This window comes from Glandiceps talaboti, chromosome 12, assembly GCF_964340395.1.
Source record: "Glandiceps talaboti chromosome 12, keGlaTala1.1, whole genome shotgun sequence".
Classification (NCBI taxonomy): Eukaryota; Metazoa; Hemichordata; class Enteropneusta; family Spengelidae; genus Glandiceps; species Glandiceps talaboti.
This window is the reverse complement of record NC_135560.1, coordinates 5,071,827-5,090,688: the sequence shown is the minus strand read 5'-3', so window position 1 is coordinate 5,090,688 and position 18,862 is coordinate 5,071,827. Positions and strand designations below refer to the sequence as shown.

The 18,862-nt window shown below is 38.1% G+C and overlaps 1 protein-coding gene across 1 annotated transcript; it reads right to left on the bottom strand.

Moving 5' to 3' along the window:
- Positions 1-909: 909 nt before the first annotated feature.
- Positions 910-18,836, bottom strand: LOC144443523 (DNA polymerase iota-like). The gene is made up of 10 exons (XM_078133039.1): positions 18,790-18,836; positions 11,062-11,263; positions 9,070-9,192; positions 7,900-8,064; positions 6,642-6,797; positions 5,616-5,858; positions 4,848-5,026; positions 3,866-3,957; positions 3,343-3,473; positions 910-2,494 (listed from the first exon to the last, which is right to left on the bottom strand). The coding sequence occupies exons 2-10, from the start codon at positions 11,240-11,242 to the stop codon at positions 1,545-1,547; spliced, it is 2,220 nt and encodes a 739-aa protein (XP_077989165.1). The 5' UTR covers positions 11,243-11,263; positions 18,790-18,836; the 3' UTR covers positions 910-1,544.
- Between the last annotated feature and the right edge of the window lie 26 nt (positions 18,837-18,862).

The window sequence follows — 18,862 nt, the reverse complement described above, 5'->3', positions numbered from 1 at the left end:
ATTTATGGGGGGGGGGGGGTATGAGGAGATAATATTTGGGTCAAATTTCAAAGGAAGGACTTTTCTTGTACACTTCCCATACTTCACTATATTCAGATAATTTTCTGCATTCCAGGTATATTTTACACTACACACTCTACAATATTTCATATTTCAGGTGAATAAAACGTCTAAAATCCTGGGATCCACTATAATTTGGCTATTTATATTTGCATTTTGCACCATCATGTACTGTATTATTGGTTGTGCATAATGTACTACTGTTTAAGATGGGTCCTGCCAAAAAATATATAAATGGTCTAAAATAGAGCACACAATTTTTGGATTATTAAAATAGGTCTAAAATGGGGTTTTAGGTTTGTCACATGGGTGGCACATCTCTAGCAATGGCTGATCACAGGTAACCCCCCCCCCCCCCCCCCCATCAGTAGCATGTCTTTATGTAAATACACACACACACACACACACACACACACACAATGCAGTTTAGGATTCTATGTTGTTTTAGTGACATTTATATAACAAAATGAATAGAATATCAAATATTTAATTATAAACTTCATGTAGTAGTGAAAATAAAGAAGTACAAAATATAAAATTGTATCTACATAACATCGTCAAAACATACATTTTCACATCGGCCTTTTTCTGGACCACAAATTTTAGTATTATGTTACATGTGGTTGAGTTTCCTTGAATACTTTTATCAGGTTGGTCCAATGCACATATCCAAAAGTTATCATTCAAATATAACCAATGAACAACATGCTGTTAGCAATTACTGAGAGGGATGAGGTCTTGGTACACCATCGACATCATGTCAATGACTGCATCATCACTGCAACACCACTATGCAATTGAGTAAACAAATGAACTGGCTGACAAAGCCTATCCATTAGAATAGGGTGAAATATGACATGCAAGTTACTTGCATCTCAAGTAAGAGTGGCCCTATTAGAATAGGGTGAAATATGACATGCAAGTTACTTGCATCTCAAGTAAGAGTGGCCCTATTAGCATAGGGTGAAATATGACATGCAAGTTACTTGCATGGCAAGTAAGAGTGGCCCTATTAGAATAGGGTGAAATATGACATGCAAGTTACTTGCATGGCAATTAAGAGTGGCCCTATTAGCATTGGGTGAAATATGACATACAAGTTACTTGCATGGCAAGTAAGAGTGGCCCTATTAGAATAGGGTGAAATATGACATGCAAGTTACTTGCATGGCAATTAAGAGTGGCCCTATTAGCATAGGGTGAAATATGAGATGCAGGATTGACCCTGTATTCATTTGTTTCTTATGACCTGACTGACCCTTACATGTATGTATGGAATCTGATCTATTTTCCTTCAAACGATGCCCTCTATGGCCAGATATAAATTGAACCACACAGTAAGAGTGTGTTATTCTCATTAATGTCATCTGAGCACCACAACTTTGGAATAAATCAAGAGGTTGACAGTTTTACTTTCTTTTATCGACTTTCTACCTTAATAATACCATACCGAGTTCTCTATCCACATCGTTCTATTATAAATATTATTTCTTTGAAAAGTAATTTACAATTGTTTTCTTAACTTTCTGGCCATTTTGTTTTGATTTTTTGGAGAGTTGTGAGGATTGTGCCAAACCACTGAAACTGCCATTAGATGTATTTTTCTTCTCTTCTCTCCATCTATCTAACAACTCTTGTTGTACTTCACTTGGTAATTCTGCAAACACAGTTGAATCTATGCCCTGTGGTAAATCTGTAATATCATTGTGTGCACTTTTTGTTGCCATGTTATGACCTCCACGTTCCTGAGATAAGTCTGCAATCTCACTATTTGTGCTTTCTGTTTCTGTTTCGATGCCATAGCCTTCAAGTCCCTGTGGTAAGTCTATGGCCACACTGCTTATACTCTGTGTTGCCATGCCATGGCCTATGAAATCCTGTGGTCTTGTAGCATCAATGCCTGTACTTTTTGTTGGCAAGTCAAATATAGTTGACAAATTATTTTGAGATTTCACATTAAATTTCTTCTTTTCAAAGAAAGATTTAGAGGCTTGAGAACGTGATGAGGGGATACTATCATCACCATCAGTGAAGTCACACAGCTGATCAATGTCACGATTGTCTCTCTGTGGTGTCTGTGAAAGTAGTAGTGTACTGAATTTGTTTCCTTGCGATTTCTGTAACAGCAATGTATTGAAGTTTTTATCAATGGATTTCTTCTGGTCTTTGAGACACTGATCTTGAACCAGAGGAACACTATTGTCATGACTTCTGGTTTTGTTCAGTTGAGAAGTACTCTGAGAGTTGGGTAAAACTGTAGTGGCAGTGAAAAATGACTGGATGGTACTGGAAGGTTTGCATTTGTCTTTCAGTTTAGCAAAACAAATGTTGATGAGAGTTAGATGGAAGGGATGGCTAATATCCACCATTCTTGTAAATAATGTGACACACAGTTCCAGAAGTTTGTTGAGTAGCACAGCGTTATCTGTAGTATCTATCAACAAAGAAAAGAAGAGAATAGAATGGAATGGAATCCAAAAGATATCAAATATTGTTATAAGAAGTCTAAGGACATTGTGTGTTTATGTGTCTTTCTGTTTGGGGCCAACATGACACTCTTATAAATGTGGCTAGCTCCGAGGCAGCATTACCGGAAACACCCTCTCTCTTCACTGATTTCTATTTTCAGCTGACATTTCGTGGTATGGATATCAATGCATAGAAGCTTGCTGACATGTACAATCCATTCATAAATAGTAACTTCCAAATTATAAAATGACGATTTTGAAATTAATCTTTGGTTTACATTTTTGGGTATATTAGAATAATGCAAATGGCAAACAGAAATGACCTTAGCCTCATAGTGGTTATATTGACACACAGAGACCATCTTTTTGCAATCCTACTCAATAGTTGAGATTAGGATAAAAATTTAGGTGTGAACAATAGTTGTTTAGGCAGAGACAAAAAGTTACTTCCAAACAAAAGAATGATCCTATGTAATCCTTATGTCTCCACTGATAAGATAACATTAATGTGAGAATGTGGGACTGAATCTTGGGCCTTTAATCACTCTAATGCACATGTACAATGTATTGAGATATAGTTCCATATTATCCCTCTATTTTTTTCCAACAGGCAAATAGAAATCTTGTTCATACAAAGTATAGATAATTGTTTACCAGTAGTAGGCTGTCTGTTGTAATCATATATAAACTTTTGAAAACAATGATCTGAGAGGACTGTCCTGAACCTAGAGAGCTGAGTGCTCCTGTAACTTTTATTCATTATGATAAACTGTAAGTAATTCTAAATTTACTGCAAATTTTACTGTTTACAAACCTTGCTGGAAGAATGCATTGATATCTGCTGGTATTGGGCACTGTCGACTTTCTCTGCTCCATTTATGAGTTTGTGAATATTTCCTGACAGTAACTCTCAGTGTATGTGGTGTTCTACCATCATCCATCATTCTGATAACAATCAAATAAAACATATGTTAACGTTCAGGTTTTATCTACTTATTGTCAATGATACAAATCAACTATGCTAGGGGGTTTGACCCTATACCTATCCCTAACCTAACCCTAACTACAACTCCCTAGCTTGAACGTGTAAAACAGTAGTCATATGTAGTGGGTGGTACAAATCAGCTGGATGTTAGGGGGTCTAAAACATTATTTCTGCTGACTCCCATGATGCAATGTCCCACAGAAAAGATCCCCTATAAAAGCATAAGATCAACTTGATGTTTCTCTGAAATCACAAGTAATTGTATGTGATGTAAAATCATGAAATGACTCTCCAGAACCCATAGTTTATGATAATGTCTTTATTTCCCAGAGTGGTGTTCCCCTTTAATTACCTTGTAATGACATTGTGCAGTAATCCTGTCATGTGTTGTTTGGCTTCGGTCAATGTACTACACTTCCTGAATGAGTCTTCATCACTGATAGACTGTGCGATAAAATACAGAACACAAAATTACATCATCAATTTTTTTGAAACTTAAAATCATATTTTACACCTTACCATTCCTACAACTTTACTGAATCTTTGTTTACTTGTACTACAGAAGAATGTCATATCATTACAAATGGTGAGAACAATGATGATTAGTAATACCCAAAGTGGTCTGGTCTGGATCAATCTGATTAAAATCCGATGCAGTGTACATGGCGTGATTTCTTTTTAGCTCTTACGTTTACTGTCGGTTGTTTTCTTGTGAGTGCCTGTTACATATATCTGACACAATACTATAGGTTTTCCCGAGCCACACACTAGTGCTGAGTGAATTCACTCAACGAATGAGAACCCATAATGCACTAAAACATATGGGTACATACTTCAGAGTGCTCTGTACGAAAAGAGCTGAAGGAAAGAGCGCAGACGTAAACAACGATGTTATCCTTATTGCTTGATGGTTCTCTTTCTTTCAATTTTAAATGTTGATTGTTACATTACAAAACAGATTATGGTTTGTTAGTCATCAGTACGAGATTGGGTTCCGTTCGGGAAAACCTATGGTGTAAGATGTACATAATGGGTGCTCATGACAGTAAACGTAACAGCCAAAAAGAAATCACGCTGTGTGCGTTACATTGGATTTTAATCAGATTGGGTCTGGACCAATCATCAGACTGTTTCATATGCAATAGTACTGAAATAGTGGTAAACATCATTGCACATGTATGTTGTAATCTAAGACATTTACTGACCATTTCTCTTCATTAATTATACCAATTTGGGGAATTTTACACTGCATATACTAGCAGATAACAAGACTGTACATAATAATTCTAATGTATATTTCAAAATGATATCAAACTGAAACATTATCTCAATACCTGAGGAGGAGCTGTCATTTTGACAGGTGAATCATCAACACCATGCACAAGTTGATACATTGTAACAGCTGAGTTGTATCCAAATTCACTTTGTAGCATTTCAATGGAACATGATTTCAACTCTTGGACTGTGTGTATTCCCATGGCAACCAGTTTCTTACCCGTAGTATGTCCAATACCTGTGAAGAAAAATATGAAATAATAGTATAAAAGCAATTAAAAAGAAATGTACTCACTATAGTACATTGAATTAATTCATTTCACTGTTTAGACCTTTCTGGAGTAGTGGGTTCTGCCATATGCTTTCACCTAATAATCAGGGTTCTCCCTATGCCTTTATAGAGAAGTGGGTTCCATCCTATGATTTCACCTAATATAGTAATAATCAGGGTTCTACTCAGACCTTTATAGAGTAGTGGATTCCATCCTATGAGATCATTTAATATTCAGTGTTCTCCCCAGGCCATTTTAGGGTAATGCATTTAATTCTGTGATTTCTTGAAAATAATAGAATTAATATGCGAGACATAATAAAACTGAAACCAAGATACTTGTAGTACAGTAGTGTATAGGTCTGGGCTACTAATTGAGCTACTGGGTTCTCCCAGGCTGTTACAGAGAAGTGACATGAATGCTATGATTTCTGGAAATATAACAGAAATTAATTTACATCTCAAACTCAAACTGAGATACTTGTCTATGATTCTGTCTGTAAGTGGCATGTGATATACTTTGACTACGAAGCTTGTCTTCAAGACTCTGTCATACCTGGTATTTGACGTACTTTATTCAAGCTAAGGAGGAGTTGATCTGTCTTGTCTGGCAGTAACACTGTTTGATCATTTGGTTTGTGTGTGCCAGCAACTAATTTAGCCATTAGTTTATTATGTGATACGCCAGCACAACATGTCAGTCCGATGTCTTGATAAATAGCTTGACGAATATCAAATGCAATCTGGGAACCAACCATTAAACGTTCATAGCAACCACATGTACAGAGAGCTGACACATCTGAAATTGAATAAAATAACTCTATGGTGAACAACCAAACAAAAAACATACTAATCTGATAGAGATTGTGATTATAGAATAATATATTTAGATATTAATCCCCAACATTTATCTTCATTCAGTCAAGGAAAATATGAGTGATGGGCTTTGTCACTATTTATCCAGCGACAGGGGACATGTAATATGTATTATTCCCAGTATTTTTCTTCATTCAGCCAGAAAATAATCGTGACCTATACCCCTGTCATCAATCTTGCCTTCTGATTGGTCGAGAGCCCTTCAGATATATGCTAGCATATTTTTCACCAAAAGTAGCATTTTTTGCTTGTTGTATCATGTGATCACTGCATGTCTCCTTGTAAACAAACCTCACAGACAACAAGGAAGCCAGCCATAACCAGCATGCCAAAGTTATTGTAAAATGAACAAAATATCACTACTGTATACATTGTATTAAATTTTTGAACAGTATGTTTCATGCCACATTGGTCCTTTGTAAACCCATTGGTCCATGTAAAATATACAATATTATAAAAATAACAAAGCATTGTCAGACTTCTGTGTGTAATAATAATTTATTTACTGTCATTGTGTTTGGCAGCTGGTCAGCACACTCGTGACGTTTTTTTTACTTGTCCTAGACTAAAAATAGCTCTCCTCAGGCTACCATATTGTCAGGCCCTGCAATGGAAAATGCCTGTCACACGGACTGAGTTAAAATTTTCAAACTTCAGTAATGCATGTACAATGTATAATGTAAACATGATTTTTTGTAATACTGACCTTCATCTTGTTGGTATCCATAGCAATGTCCCATAAACTTTGGCCGTTTATCACTGTTCATTGACTGTATTTTTGTTTGTATTAACTCGGTGATATCCAGGAAGTTTTCATCAAAGCCAAGTCTCTCTACTAAAGGTGTATACTGTTGAAGGAAATCTGAAACATAATATCCCAAGGTTACTGTGAATCAACTGAGTAGATTGGACTTCTATTCTACCACATACACAGGGTTCTATTCTACAACATCCATAGAGTTCTATATTCTAAGCCAAACTACATGACGTTCTATTGTATTGAAGTTCTATTCTACCACCATTAACAATAGACTTCTCTAGACTAAAATGTAGCAAAAAAGACAAAAGTATGTTTATGTTCTTGAAGGGAAATATACTCTGGTTCTCATTCCACAAGACAGTGACTTTCACCTTTCTGTTGAGTACACGTCTTTCTGTCCTAATTTGTATAATACTGTTTATACATTCAACTATCATTGATGTAGACATAATTAGTCTAGAGGCTACACGTAGCTTCATAGACCGAAGTGATTCAAAGCCACAGATAACCTCCAGACTATGACATAATATCCATATTTAGAGAGACTAATACTAGTATATTGTCCACCTTTTATGGTTTTTTATATGAATAATTAAGTAATTTGATGTTTATATTTCCCCAATATTTTTCTTCGTTCAGCCAAGGAAAATACAAGTGACCTATAAATAGACGAGTAGTGACAAAACATGAATATTTTCTGGCTGAATAAAGACACATATTGGGAATAACATAATTATACCAGCACGAGTAATATCAACGAAAAATTGCAGAAAGTAATGACAATGCAGTAATTTACCACTTTGCTACATTTCACACTTTGACCATTGGTGCCACCCTACTAGATAATATAACATATGCTAAACAAAAGTACAATTGTAGTATCTAGATTGGCTAATGATCATAGTGTCTGTATAAAGCCTTCATGATCAGTACCACTTTTCCATTAAAAAAAAATGAATAGCAGTGCATTTGTAATTTAAAACTACAGTATCTACAGCTACATTGCTCTGATACCAAATTGACTGAACATTTGTACTAGATGGTATCTTTAGCAGCTGATTTCTTGGAACTGTCCGTCATGAGAGAATAATTAAATAGAATATCAATAGCTTAAAAGTTAAATATTCTCCGTGGTTCTAACATCTGCCATGCAATCAATGCAAGAGAGACAGTGAATATACAATGATAGCAGAGACAGACATACCTGTTAATCTATATGAGAACTGCCTGTAATGAGTCAGATCTTCTCCTTTGACAAGTACCAACTGAGGACATTTTTCGAACGCTTCTTTGATGCCCATTAGTTTTGTGACTCCATGCTGTCGGGCTACATAATTACATGTGACTACTATGTACTTCTGTTGAATACCTACATACAGAAATGAAAACAATACAATGACAATGGCACGGTAGAATAACTGATGTATGGAATATGAAGCGGATGTGACTAGAGGTAACACTGTCAAATATTTTCAAATGAACAAACCTAATAATACATAAGACAAATCTGGGTGTTGACTAAAAAGCACAATAATGTACAAATCTAGTTGTACAACATTGAAACATATCATTCACAGGCCACAGTTGTCAAGTTGTCTTGGATTCTTACAGCACATATTACTTCTTACGTAGCATTAGGGTGACCCTGTCTCAATTTTCAGCTCATAGATCAAAATGATAAAATATTTTTATTTTCACCCACCCTTAATATTTTGTAGAATAGTGCCCTCTCTGGCAAGAATAAGCAAGTGTCAGGACTGTAGACATCATCCACAGTCATGGCAGTGATGACGACATTTGTTCATGATTAGAGCAATTCTTTCATAATGGAAGTTATTCAGGGGGGGGGGGGGGGGAGCATGCCAATTGTTTAGAGAAGCTGGGAAAGCACTTGTTACCAGGAATCCAATAAAAAGAAGGCAAAGAGACATGAAGAACATATTCTTTTCCCTTTTTTTAATTGACTGACCAAGCCATAGTTGCCGAGAAAAGAATGATGAGAAACATTAGAAAAAATAGGGTCACCCATACGCCGTTTGTCTAGGACTTATACAGCCCAATAATGTGTGTATCCTTTCACTAGTGTTTTTCTCCCATTTTAATGACACTGTTCAACATTTTAATGTGGTTATCCATTTATTGGTTTTTCTGGAAAATGTGCAAGCCCATTTCAATGAGGTTATTCCTTGTCAAGGATTGCTTTAACACCTGCAAACATTTCAATAGGGTTATCCCTATTGTTGGTTTTGCTGGGCAAACATTTCAATAGGGTTATCCCTATTGTTGGTTTTGCTGGGCAAACATTTCAATAGGGTTATCCCTATTGTTGGTTTTGCTGGGCAAACAGAATATTTTGATATGTTTAACATCTTACCTAGTGGTTTGTCTCGAAGAGAAGGATTTCTGATCATTTCTACTTGTGCATAGAAGCAATCAACATCAATGTGAAGTATGGTACGGCTGTGACGTAGCCTAGATTGTAACATGTCATCACCACCTGGGAGATCAACAAGAACAAAATTCACTTCAGATGAACACGTAATGAATTCCTACAACTTTGTAAAGAATTATGATGCAAGTAACATATTATTCAATGTTAAAGTAGCCATATGAATGAGGATTGGGTATTTATTTTTGGATTTTTAATTTTATAAAACAATTTCATTATGGTTCCCTACTTTGGAAGTCTGTATTTGTAACTCAATACATTGCAAAAAGCCAAAATATGTCATTCTCGCAAACCAGAGCTGCTATTTCTTCCGTGAACTTCGTAGAGCACATTATGGACAGTGCCGTAAAAGAGGCCGTGGTTTGCAACGATGAAATATGTGTAAAAAGTTAGTTATTATACTTGCAATAACAAACATTTTATACATTTATTAATTTTTTGCATGTTATTGAGTGACAAACAAGGACTTACAATATGTTGTCTCACATTGATATTTCAAGTAGGAAGCCACAGTAAAATTGTTTTATAAGTTAAAAATTCAAAATAAATACCCCAATCCTCATACATATGACCACTTTAAGGTTCATCTGTTGTTACAAAAACATAAGTTTCATTTTTTTGGAAACCTCTCAAAACATACATAATGCCATTATATACTCTGTACAAATTTAGTGACATTTTTCGTAGATTGCTTTTTACTTCAACTAACTTTTTAAAGTCAGTGGTTCTCTGATGCTCAAAATACAAGTCTAAATGTTCAGAACCACAAATACTTTCCCCATTTTTCTTACATCAGGCTATGATTACATTATTAGAGAGATTAAGCAGAACTTATGAGAATGACGCAACAATGAATGACCCAACAATGCAATCATCATTTTGTGCTGTGAGTCACCAAAATTTGCACACAAGAGAGGTTTCATTCTAGTCAGTGAGCTGTCTTTTTGATGAGAAACCAACAAGTGTCTCCTAAGTGAATATGGGAGCATATTTTGGCATAATTACCCCAGTTTGCAGTCAAATTTCACCAAGAATTAATTAAAAATATACTTTAGCTAATTTGTAAGAACTATGTACGATTCCATTAGGATATACTGAAAATCTACATTAGAAATACCTGCGGTACAACAGATAAACATCATGCAACTATCGCCTCTGTCTGCGGAAACGTTCCATGCCACAGTGCTCCGTGGTGACCTTGAAGTCACATTTCTTATGATTTCTTAGGTTGCACTCAATTTAACAGATATTTTTTTGTAAACACAAAATTGCAGCAATTAAAGAATTTATTCACAGCATCCTATCTGGTAGGATGCATGTACACTGCATGCAGTGTTACAAGAATGGGATGACTAGACTGTGAGACTCTTGATTGTGTTTGCTTTTTATTCCTCTGACTATGTCAATTTGCTTAGTTTGGAAAAAGGGGAAGTTAACAAATTAATGATAAAGAACTGAATGCAAACTAAATTTGCTAAATTTGTCACTTGTAAATAGTTGTCAAAATTGTGTGTCTTAAAAGCCATAATCACTTTTACAGTACCATAAAAACTAGATGCCAATAAGAAACTGTTTCATGTCATCACGTCGTTGTTGTTGTCGCCATATTATTGTAAGCTCTTCTTAATCTCTCTATTTTCTGAAACATGTATCTATCTTCATTGAGGCAGACAGTAATACTGATGCTGTGAGATGCAATGGTTTTGTCACTTCTCATTGTCAGGGCCTTAACATATATTTAATCAGGGGAACAAAGATAAATATTGGGGTATAATTATATTATCTATAAACTGTATTCTACATTAAATTGACAAGGACAATTTTATCTTTACTGCTACTACATGCAGATTTTTGTACACTGTAAGTGCAACAAACAAACAAACAAACAAACAAACAAACAAACAAACAAACACCAACTTTTTTCATACACTATCCTTTGCTTCTTTGCTGTGGGAGATTTTGTTGATGATTTTGTTCTCAGATTTCCATGGTAATCATGAGAGACAGCAGGAGATCCCCAGTCTTCTTCGTCACACCCAATATCATCTTCATCACTTTCACACCACTGTCTTTTGCCAGTATTCATGCTTACTGACATATCCAATTTGTTTACAAGGCTCTGTATTTAAAAATATAGATATAATGATACAAAGTGTAGCACAACTGCATTGTTTGTGCAATGATTGATTGATGCTGACATTCATTGAAAGGTTAAGGTTCAGTTACACGATGCAACTCATGAAGCAATTTGTCGCATGTGACGAGGCTAGCAACTGCGACGGAGCACGTACACGAAGCAACCAGTTGCATGGTGAGTCGCACGAGCTAACTGTTGCACATGCGTAGATATATAAAAGTTACAAGTCATAGAGGTCAAGTCTTCTAGCGGCAGGAATTTGGCAGAAATACTACAAAATTACTAATATTTACCAATCAAATGACTGAAAATTTGTTGAGGCATTGATAGTAAAACTATATTCAATTCGAAGTTCGTTTAGGGCGATGTTGATCTTTCCGACATCGCTACTTGCATTAAAGGTACAAATAAAATTATATTCAGCGGAGATCAAGCATTCTTAGTCATTGTATACTATTGATAAGTGGTAATCATGGTGATAAATCGAAATTATATCAAAAATACTTGCCGAAATAGAATATTTATACTAAAAACATGGTGGCCATAACATTGAACATCATTTGACAAGTAGGTATATGTCAAAGGTTATTACTTGTGACGCGACGAGGTGGTTACACGATGCAACTCATGAAGCAACTTGCGACGAGTCGCAGAAAAACCAACATGTCGGTTTCCTTGCGTCGCACCTAGCGACGTCGCAAGACCCTGCGATGGAGTGAGTACATGATGCAATTTGTCACATGCAACGAATTGCATGGTGCGTTGCTCATCGAGTTGCATCGTGTAACCGGGCCTTTAGATTGGCAGGACATCAGCCAGTCTTAGTATGTTGATTCAGACTCATCGTGGTTCTTATCTTTGTAAGAGAGACTGTAACCGGCTCCCTGTGGCGTAGTGGTTAGCGCTCAGGATCAGCAGTCGGGAGGTCACAGGTTCGAATCCCACTGGAAACAAGGGATTTTCTGTGACCGACCCAAACCCAGGATGAGTGTTCTACAGACTCGATGGGTAGGCTGTATCACTCAGCCGTGTCTCACTCACAAGACGAGTGCGAATTTGGGGGGACTCCTGGAGTAATGACTCGAAAAGTCGGGGACGATTACTCACACGGAGCCCGTAGGTGCTATGTTTGCCAGGCCTGGGTGACTCTGGGATAGCCTGTGGACTGACTGGGAAAGCTTTGACAGTTCCACAGCAACGTGATATAGAGCATGCTACATACAAATGTAGCCCTGTCACGTAGTCCCAAACCTGAATGGATCTCTGTAGCATTTGTGTTTGTTTGTTTGTGTGTATTTGTCTGCATAACAGAAAATCGCTGGGAGGAATTGCCAGCACAAAAAAAAAAAAAGAAAAAAAAAGGGACTGTAGCTTGGTTGTTGCTATGGACATGTACATGGTTACTATGTACTTTCTGTTTATTTTTAATGCCCATTCACTTGAATGCTGCACTTTATTTTAATCTTATCAAAAGGCACTGGACCTTGGCTGTTGCTATGTCCATGGTCTTTGTTACTAGGCACAGCTGTTAATTTTTGGAATGGTGCTATGTACAGTACTCATTCTTGTAACTTTTGAATTATACACCATTATTTCACAGTTGTTATTGGTGTGATCATAATTGATAGGCATAAATATTTCCAATCAATCAATCAATCAATCAATCAATGTTATTTCTCTGTGGTGCCTATTCCTGTTTCTCTCTTTGCACTAAACATCATCATATCATTATATCACTGTTGTATTTACTTGAGGGTCTTATACCATAAACTCCCAAACATCCACTCCAGGGTCTTACCATGTAAGTAATTGGCCCAAAACTGACCAAGTACGGGCAGAGTTACGAGCTCGCAAGTCTCAAGTACGAGTGACGTCACTCATAGTACAGAATGAACGTACACGTACGCTGCATATCACACTTACACATGTTACATGCACTCTCAGACAAATGAAACGTACCGTACTACATAGAAACCCTTTTTAATGAATTGTACTTATTTAATACTAAAACTAAATACAGAGTTGAATATAAGATTGTTGAATTGAATATGTGTAGAATAAATCAAAAAACGTATTTACAAGAAAGACGACGACGTGGTGGACAGCTGATAAGAACGTATTGTTGTCATGGTTGCATCTATAAATAGTGTTCACTGACATGTAAATGTAATCAAATTGTATCAATGTGTATAAAACGATGTGTCCGCAATTTAGCCACTCAATGAGAAGAAAAAATAAAGTTCAGAAAAACGAAGTCAGGGGTTTCTGTTTCATTGCACGGCTGTCTGCCGCTTTTCTGGGTAAACTACGGAGCAATAACAACTGGGTAGGTTCACAATCAGGCTGCGACTCTAGCCATAACAAACACGGAGAAAGCATAGCTGCCGCTTCGCCGTGCAATGGTACTGGTTCACACGGGACATCTTTTTCGGCTTTATTAAGGTTCACGATCGAATGAGGATTCCTTCCTAGACATCGCAGATTTATAGGTAGGCCGAAGCTGAAAAAGTTTTACACCTTTGAAAATCTTTATTGGAAAAAGAAACGAAACTCCTTTCACTTCTGACCGACAATCATCTTTTCGGTATCACAGTCAATCATCAATGGTTGCGTTACATCTCATGCCGACAAGTTGTTTGAAAGTCGCCACTATAGTCAGAGTGTGACATGCCGTTCTCACCATTTCACAATCATCTCAAATCTTTTATGAATCATACAAAAGACAACGGGGCGGTCAATAGGAGAACAACTTTATTGAGATGTTATTGAAGGTGTGATCGTTCCAATGCACCCGATGCAGTCGTCTTTTGCTCACGTCATTCAAGTGGTGGACAGTGATTTTATGCACACTGTAGCTCCAAGACAAACCGCGCTCATTCACAAGTCGATCGTCATTCATCAAACTTCAAATTTTTACCGAAACATTACTTTGATATCAGAACAACAAATTTTTTCGTGGGACACGTAGTCAGCTCGGATGACCGATCAATTCAGATATTCGCCACGTACTCGCGGAATACGACAAGCGTGAGTCCTCTGCGTACTCATCGAAAATTAGGCCAACTGCAAGAGTATGACGTCACCCGTATATGGAAATTACGAGTTCAGACGTCACTCGTACTTGAGACTTACGAGCTCGTAACTCTGCCCGTACTTGGTCAGTTTTGGGTGAATTACATACCTCGTCTTACACCATAAACTCGAAAACATTCACTCCAGGGTCTTATACCATGAACTCCAAAACATTCACTCCAGGGTCTTATACTATAAACTCCAAAACATTCACTCCGGGGTCTTACACCATAAACCCCCAAACATTCACTCCAGGGTCTTATACCATAAACTCCCAAACATTCACTACGGGGTCTTATACCATAAACCCCCAAACATTCACTCCGGGGTTTTATACCATAAACTCCCAAACATTCACTACGGGGTCTTACACCATAAACCCCCAAACATTCACTCCAGGGTCTTACACAATAAACTCCCAAACATTCACTCCAGGGTCTTATACCATAAACCCCCAAACATTCACTCCATGGTCTTGTACCATAAACTCCTAAACATTCACTAAGGGTCTTATACCATAAACTCCCAACATTCACTCCATGGTCTTATGCCATAAACTCCCAAACATTCACTCCAGGGTCTTATACCATAAACCCCAAACATTCAATCCGGGGTCTTATACCATAAACTCCAAAACATTCACTCCAGAGTCTTATACCATAAAAACCCAAAACTCACCCCAGGGTCTTATGCCATACATTTGTAAACTCCCAAACATTCACTCAAGGGTCTTATACCATACATTTGTAAACTCCCAAACATTCACTCAAGGGTCTTATACCATACATTTGTAAACTCCCAAACATTCACTCCAGGGTCTTATACCATAAACTCCCAAACATTCACTCAAGGGTCTTATACCATGAACTCCCAAACATTCACTCCAGGGTCTTATACCATAAACCCCCAAACATTCACTCCAGGGTCTTATACCATTAACTCCCAAACATTCACTCCAGAGTCTTACACCATAAACTCCCAAACATCCACTCCAGGGTCTTACACCATAAACTCCCAAACATCCACTCCAGGGTCGTACACCATAAACCCCCAAACATCCACTCCAGGGTGTTACACCATAAGCCCCCCAAACATTCAATCCGTGGTCTTAAGGCCCGGTTACACGATGCAACTCGACTAGCAACGCACCATGCAATTCGTTGCATGCGACGAATTGCATCGTGTAGCCACCCCGTCGCAGGGTCTTGCGATGTTGCCTGGTGCGTCGCAACGAAACCAACATGTCGGTTTTCTTGCGACGTGTCGCAAGTTGCTTCTCGAGTTGCTTCGTGAGTTGCACTGTGTAACCACTTCGTCGCGTCGCAAGCAATAACCTTTGACATATACCTACGTGTCAAATGACGTTCAATGTTATGGCTGCCATGTTTTTAGTATAAATATTCTATTTCAGCAAGTATTTTTTAAATATAATTTCGATTCGTCATCACGATTACCACTTATAAATAGTATACAATGTCTATGAATGCTTGATTTCCGCTGAATATCATTTTATTTCCAACTTGAATGCAAGTAGCGACATCGGAAAGATCAACATCGCCATGAACAAACTTCGAATTGAATAGAGTTTTACTATCGATACCTCAACAAGTTTTCAGTCATTTTATTCGTAAATATTAGCAATTTCATAGCATTTTTGCCATATTCCTGCCGCTAGAAGACTTGACCTCGATGACCTGTAACTTTTATATATTTACGCATGTGCAACAGTTAGCTCTTGCGACTCACCATGCAACTAGTTGCATCGTGTACGCGCTCCCGTCACAGTTGCAAGCCTTGTCGCATGCGACGAATTGCTTCATGAGTTGCATCGTGTAACTGGGCCTTTATACCATAAAATCCCAAACATTCACTCCGGGGTCTTATACCATAAACCCCCAAACATCCACTCCGGGGTCTTATACCATAAACCCCCAAACATCCACTCCAGGGTCTTATACCATAAAATCCCAAACATCCACTCCGGGGTCTTATACCATAAACCCCCAAACATTCACTCCATGGTCTTATACCATAAACTCCCAAACATTCACTCAAGGGTCTTATACCATAAACTCCCAAACATTCACTCCAGGGTCTTATACCATAAACCCCCAAACATTCACTCCAGGGTCTTATACCATAAACTCCCAAAACATTCACTCCAGGGTCTTATACCATAAACTCCCAAACATTCACTCCAGGGTCTTATACCATAAACTCCCAAACATTCACTCCAGGGTCTTATACCATAAACCCCCAAACATTCACTCCAGGGTCTTATACCATTAACTCCCAAACATTCACTCCAGGGTCTTACACCATAAACTCCCAAACATCCACTCCAGGGTCTTACACAATAAACTCCCAAACATCCACTCCAGGGTCGTACACCATAAACTCCCAAACATCCACTCCAGGGTGTTACACCATAAACCCCCCAAACATTCAATCCGGGGTGTTACACCATAAACCCCCCAAACATTCAATCCGGGGTGTTACACCATAAACCCCCCAAACATTCAATCCGGGGTGTTACACCATAAACCCCCCAAACATTCAATCCGGGGTGTTACACCATAAACCCCCCAAACATTCAATCCGGGGTGTTACACCATAAACCCCCCAAACATTCAATCCGGGGTGTTACACCATAAACCCCCCAAACATTCAATCCGGGGTGTTACACCATAAACCCCCCAAACATTCAATCCGGGGTGTTACACCATAAACCCCCCAAACATTCAATCCGGGGTGTTACACCATAAACCCCCCAAACATTCAATCCGGGGTGTTACACCATAAACCCCCCAAACATTCAATCCGGGGTGTTACACCATAAACCCCCCAAACATTCAATCCGGGGTCTTATACCATAAAATCCAAATCAAACATCTTATGTCCATAAGTTTTGATGACATATAGGCTATTTTTCATCCAATTCTTTATTGTAGAAATATTGTTGCAACTTTGTTAAAAATAAAGATATTGACTCTTGATTTTGTCCCTTTAATATTCATCATAACATTAAAAACATTATTGTAGAGTTTGGTTAAATTATGATGAAATTTGACACCTGTGTATATTATTACATCATATTTTTCATATTTTCCACTCTGTAATAGGCAATTTTGATTTTTGTGTGCATGTTTTGTTCATATTTGAAAGGTTATTGAAAGAAGGGAGGGAAGATGTTCCCGATGTCCACCCTTTAATATTTCTACTATAGTATAGATATTGATACATTTGTAATAGCAGAATTTGTACGATATTTTCCTAAGAAAACGGCAATCCAAGCAATAATATGTTCCCGTGTGATCAGGAGATGGTCATATTTCACGCAACGGCCCAGGCCTGATTTCTTCCAGCCCTCCCTCATTGTAATTACTGAAGGTTCCCTAAGTTCACTACGTCAGATTTTAATGAGCTTGTGATCCTACAATGCCAAGTGATTCTGAACTCTAGACTATGGACAAGCCCCGGGTTCCTAGCATAAGCATAGGTTCACCATGGATTGGACGTATGAGTGAGCATGAAACATCCATTGTAGGGGTTTGATAGCTTAGAAGTTAGAGTCAAGTCGTGTCTAGTACTAGTAATGCACGAGTCAATGTAATGCCCGAGGGACCCCACCTCTGGCGATACAGGACAAATGTGGGGGATTAGACCTTGTTTGCCATGAAACAATGCCCGAGGGGGTGGGGCAATTGCCTCATATTGACCTCCCTAGTCATTTTCATGGACGTAAAAGAGGGGTTGTGTGTCAGTCAGAATTTTTGAATGCCCCACTCACTGGGGTGGGGGAAATGTTGGGAGTTGTACTTGTTTTAGGTGGGGATTTTCAAGAATGTCTTGCCCCAGGGGGTGGGGCATTTAACAAATTTTATAAGACTAATTTCCAAATCCCCCACTATGCCCCGAGGTGGGGGGTGGGTGGGGGTTGACATTCACTCTTGCATAATACTGTGCGGGATGCGATAGTTAAATCCCACACCATGATGACACGACTTAATTGACTCCACGCATCCATGTTCTACCCCGGGAGCAAAATCAATCAAAGCCTGGATTGACATTGTAGGTCTGTTTCTCATTTATTAGAGGAAAAGTGTATTATTCGAAGACACGGCTTTACTAGGGGGAGATATTTATCATATTAGTGATCATCACAAACAGACCAATATAATAACTGTTTTTGAAAGCTGTCGACCACTTCCGGCGGCGACCTTGTACTTGTAAACATGTGAGGTTTCGCCAGAGGAGTCGAGATCTGATCTGCACACATACTGTCAGTGCACTGAGCCGGGTCTCCATTCTTCTCACACTACGCGAGGCATGACCACCAAAGTGACCGTGAAACTCATACGAAATGTGAACGAAGTATTCATCATTCACATGTGCAGTAATAAGCAAGATGTTGAAGAATGTAAACAATGTTTTACCTGCTACTCGGCACGCTGCTTCTCCAGCTGGCAGCCATGTTGTGGACTATGTATGACATCACTTATTCCCTAT

What these genes read in the sequence shown, in the direction of transcription:
- LOC144443523 (XM_078133039.1), bottom strand. Translation starts at nt 11,242, where the DNA reads ATGTCAGTAAGCATGAATACTGGCAAAAGACAGTGGTGTGAAAGTGAT. An exon ending in TCTTCGAGACAAACCACTAG is followed by an intron (nt 8,065 to 9,069) that starts GTAAGATGTTAA and finishes TTCTGTATGTAG; the next exon opens with GTATTCAACAGAAGTACATA. An exon ending in GTTCTCATATAGATTAACAG is followed by an intron (nt 6,798 to 7,899) that starts GTATGTCTGTCT and finishes ATTATGTTTCAG; the next exon opens with ATTTCCTTCAACAGTATACA.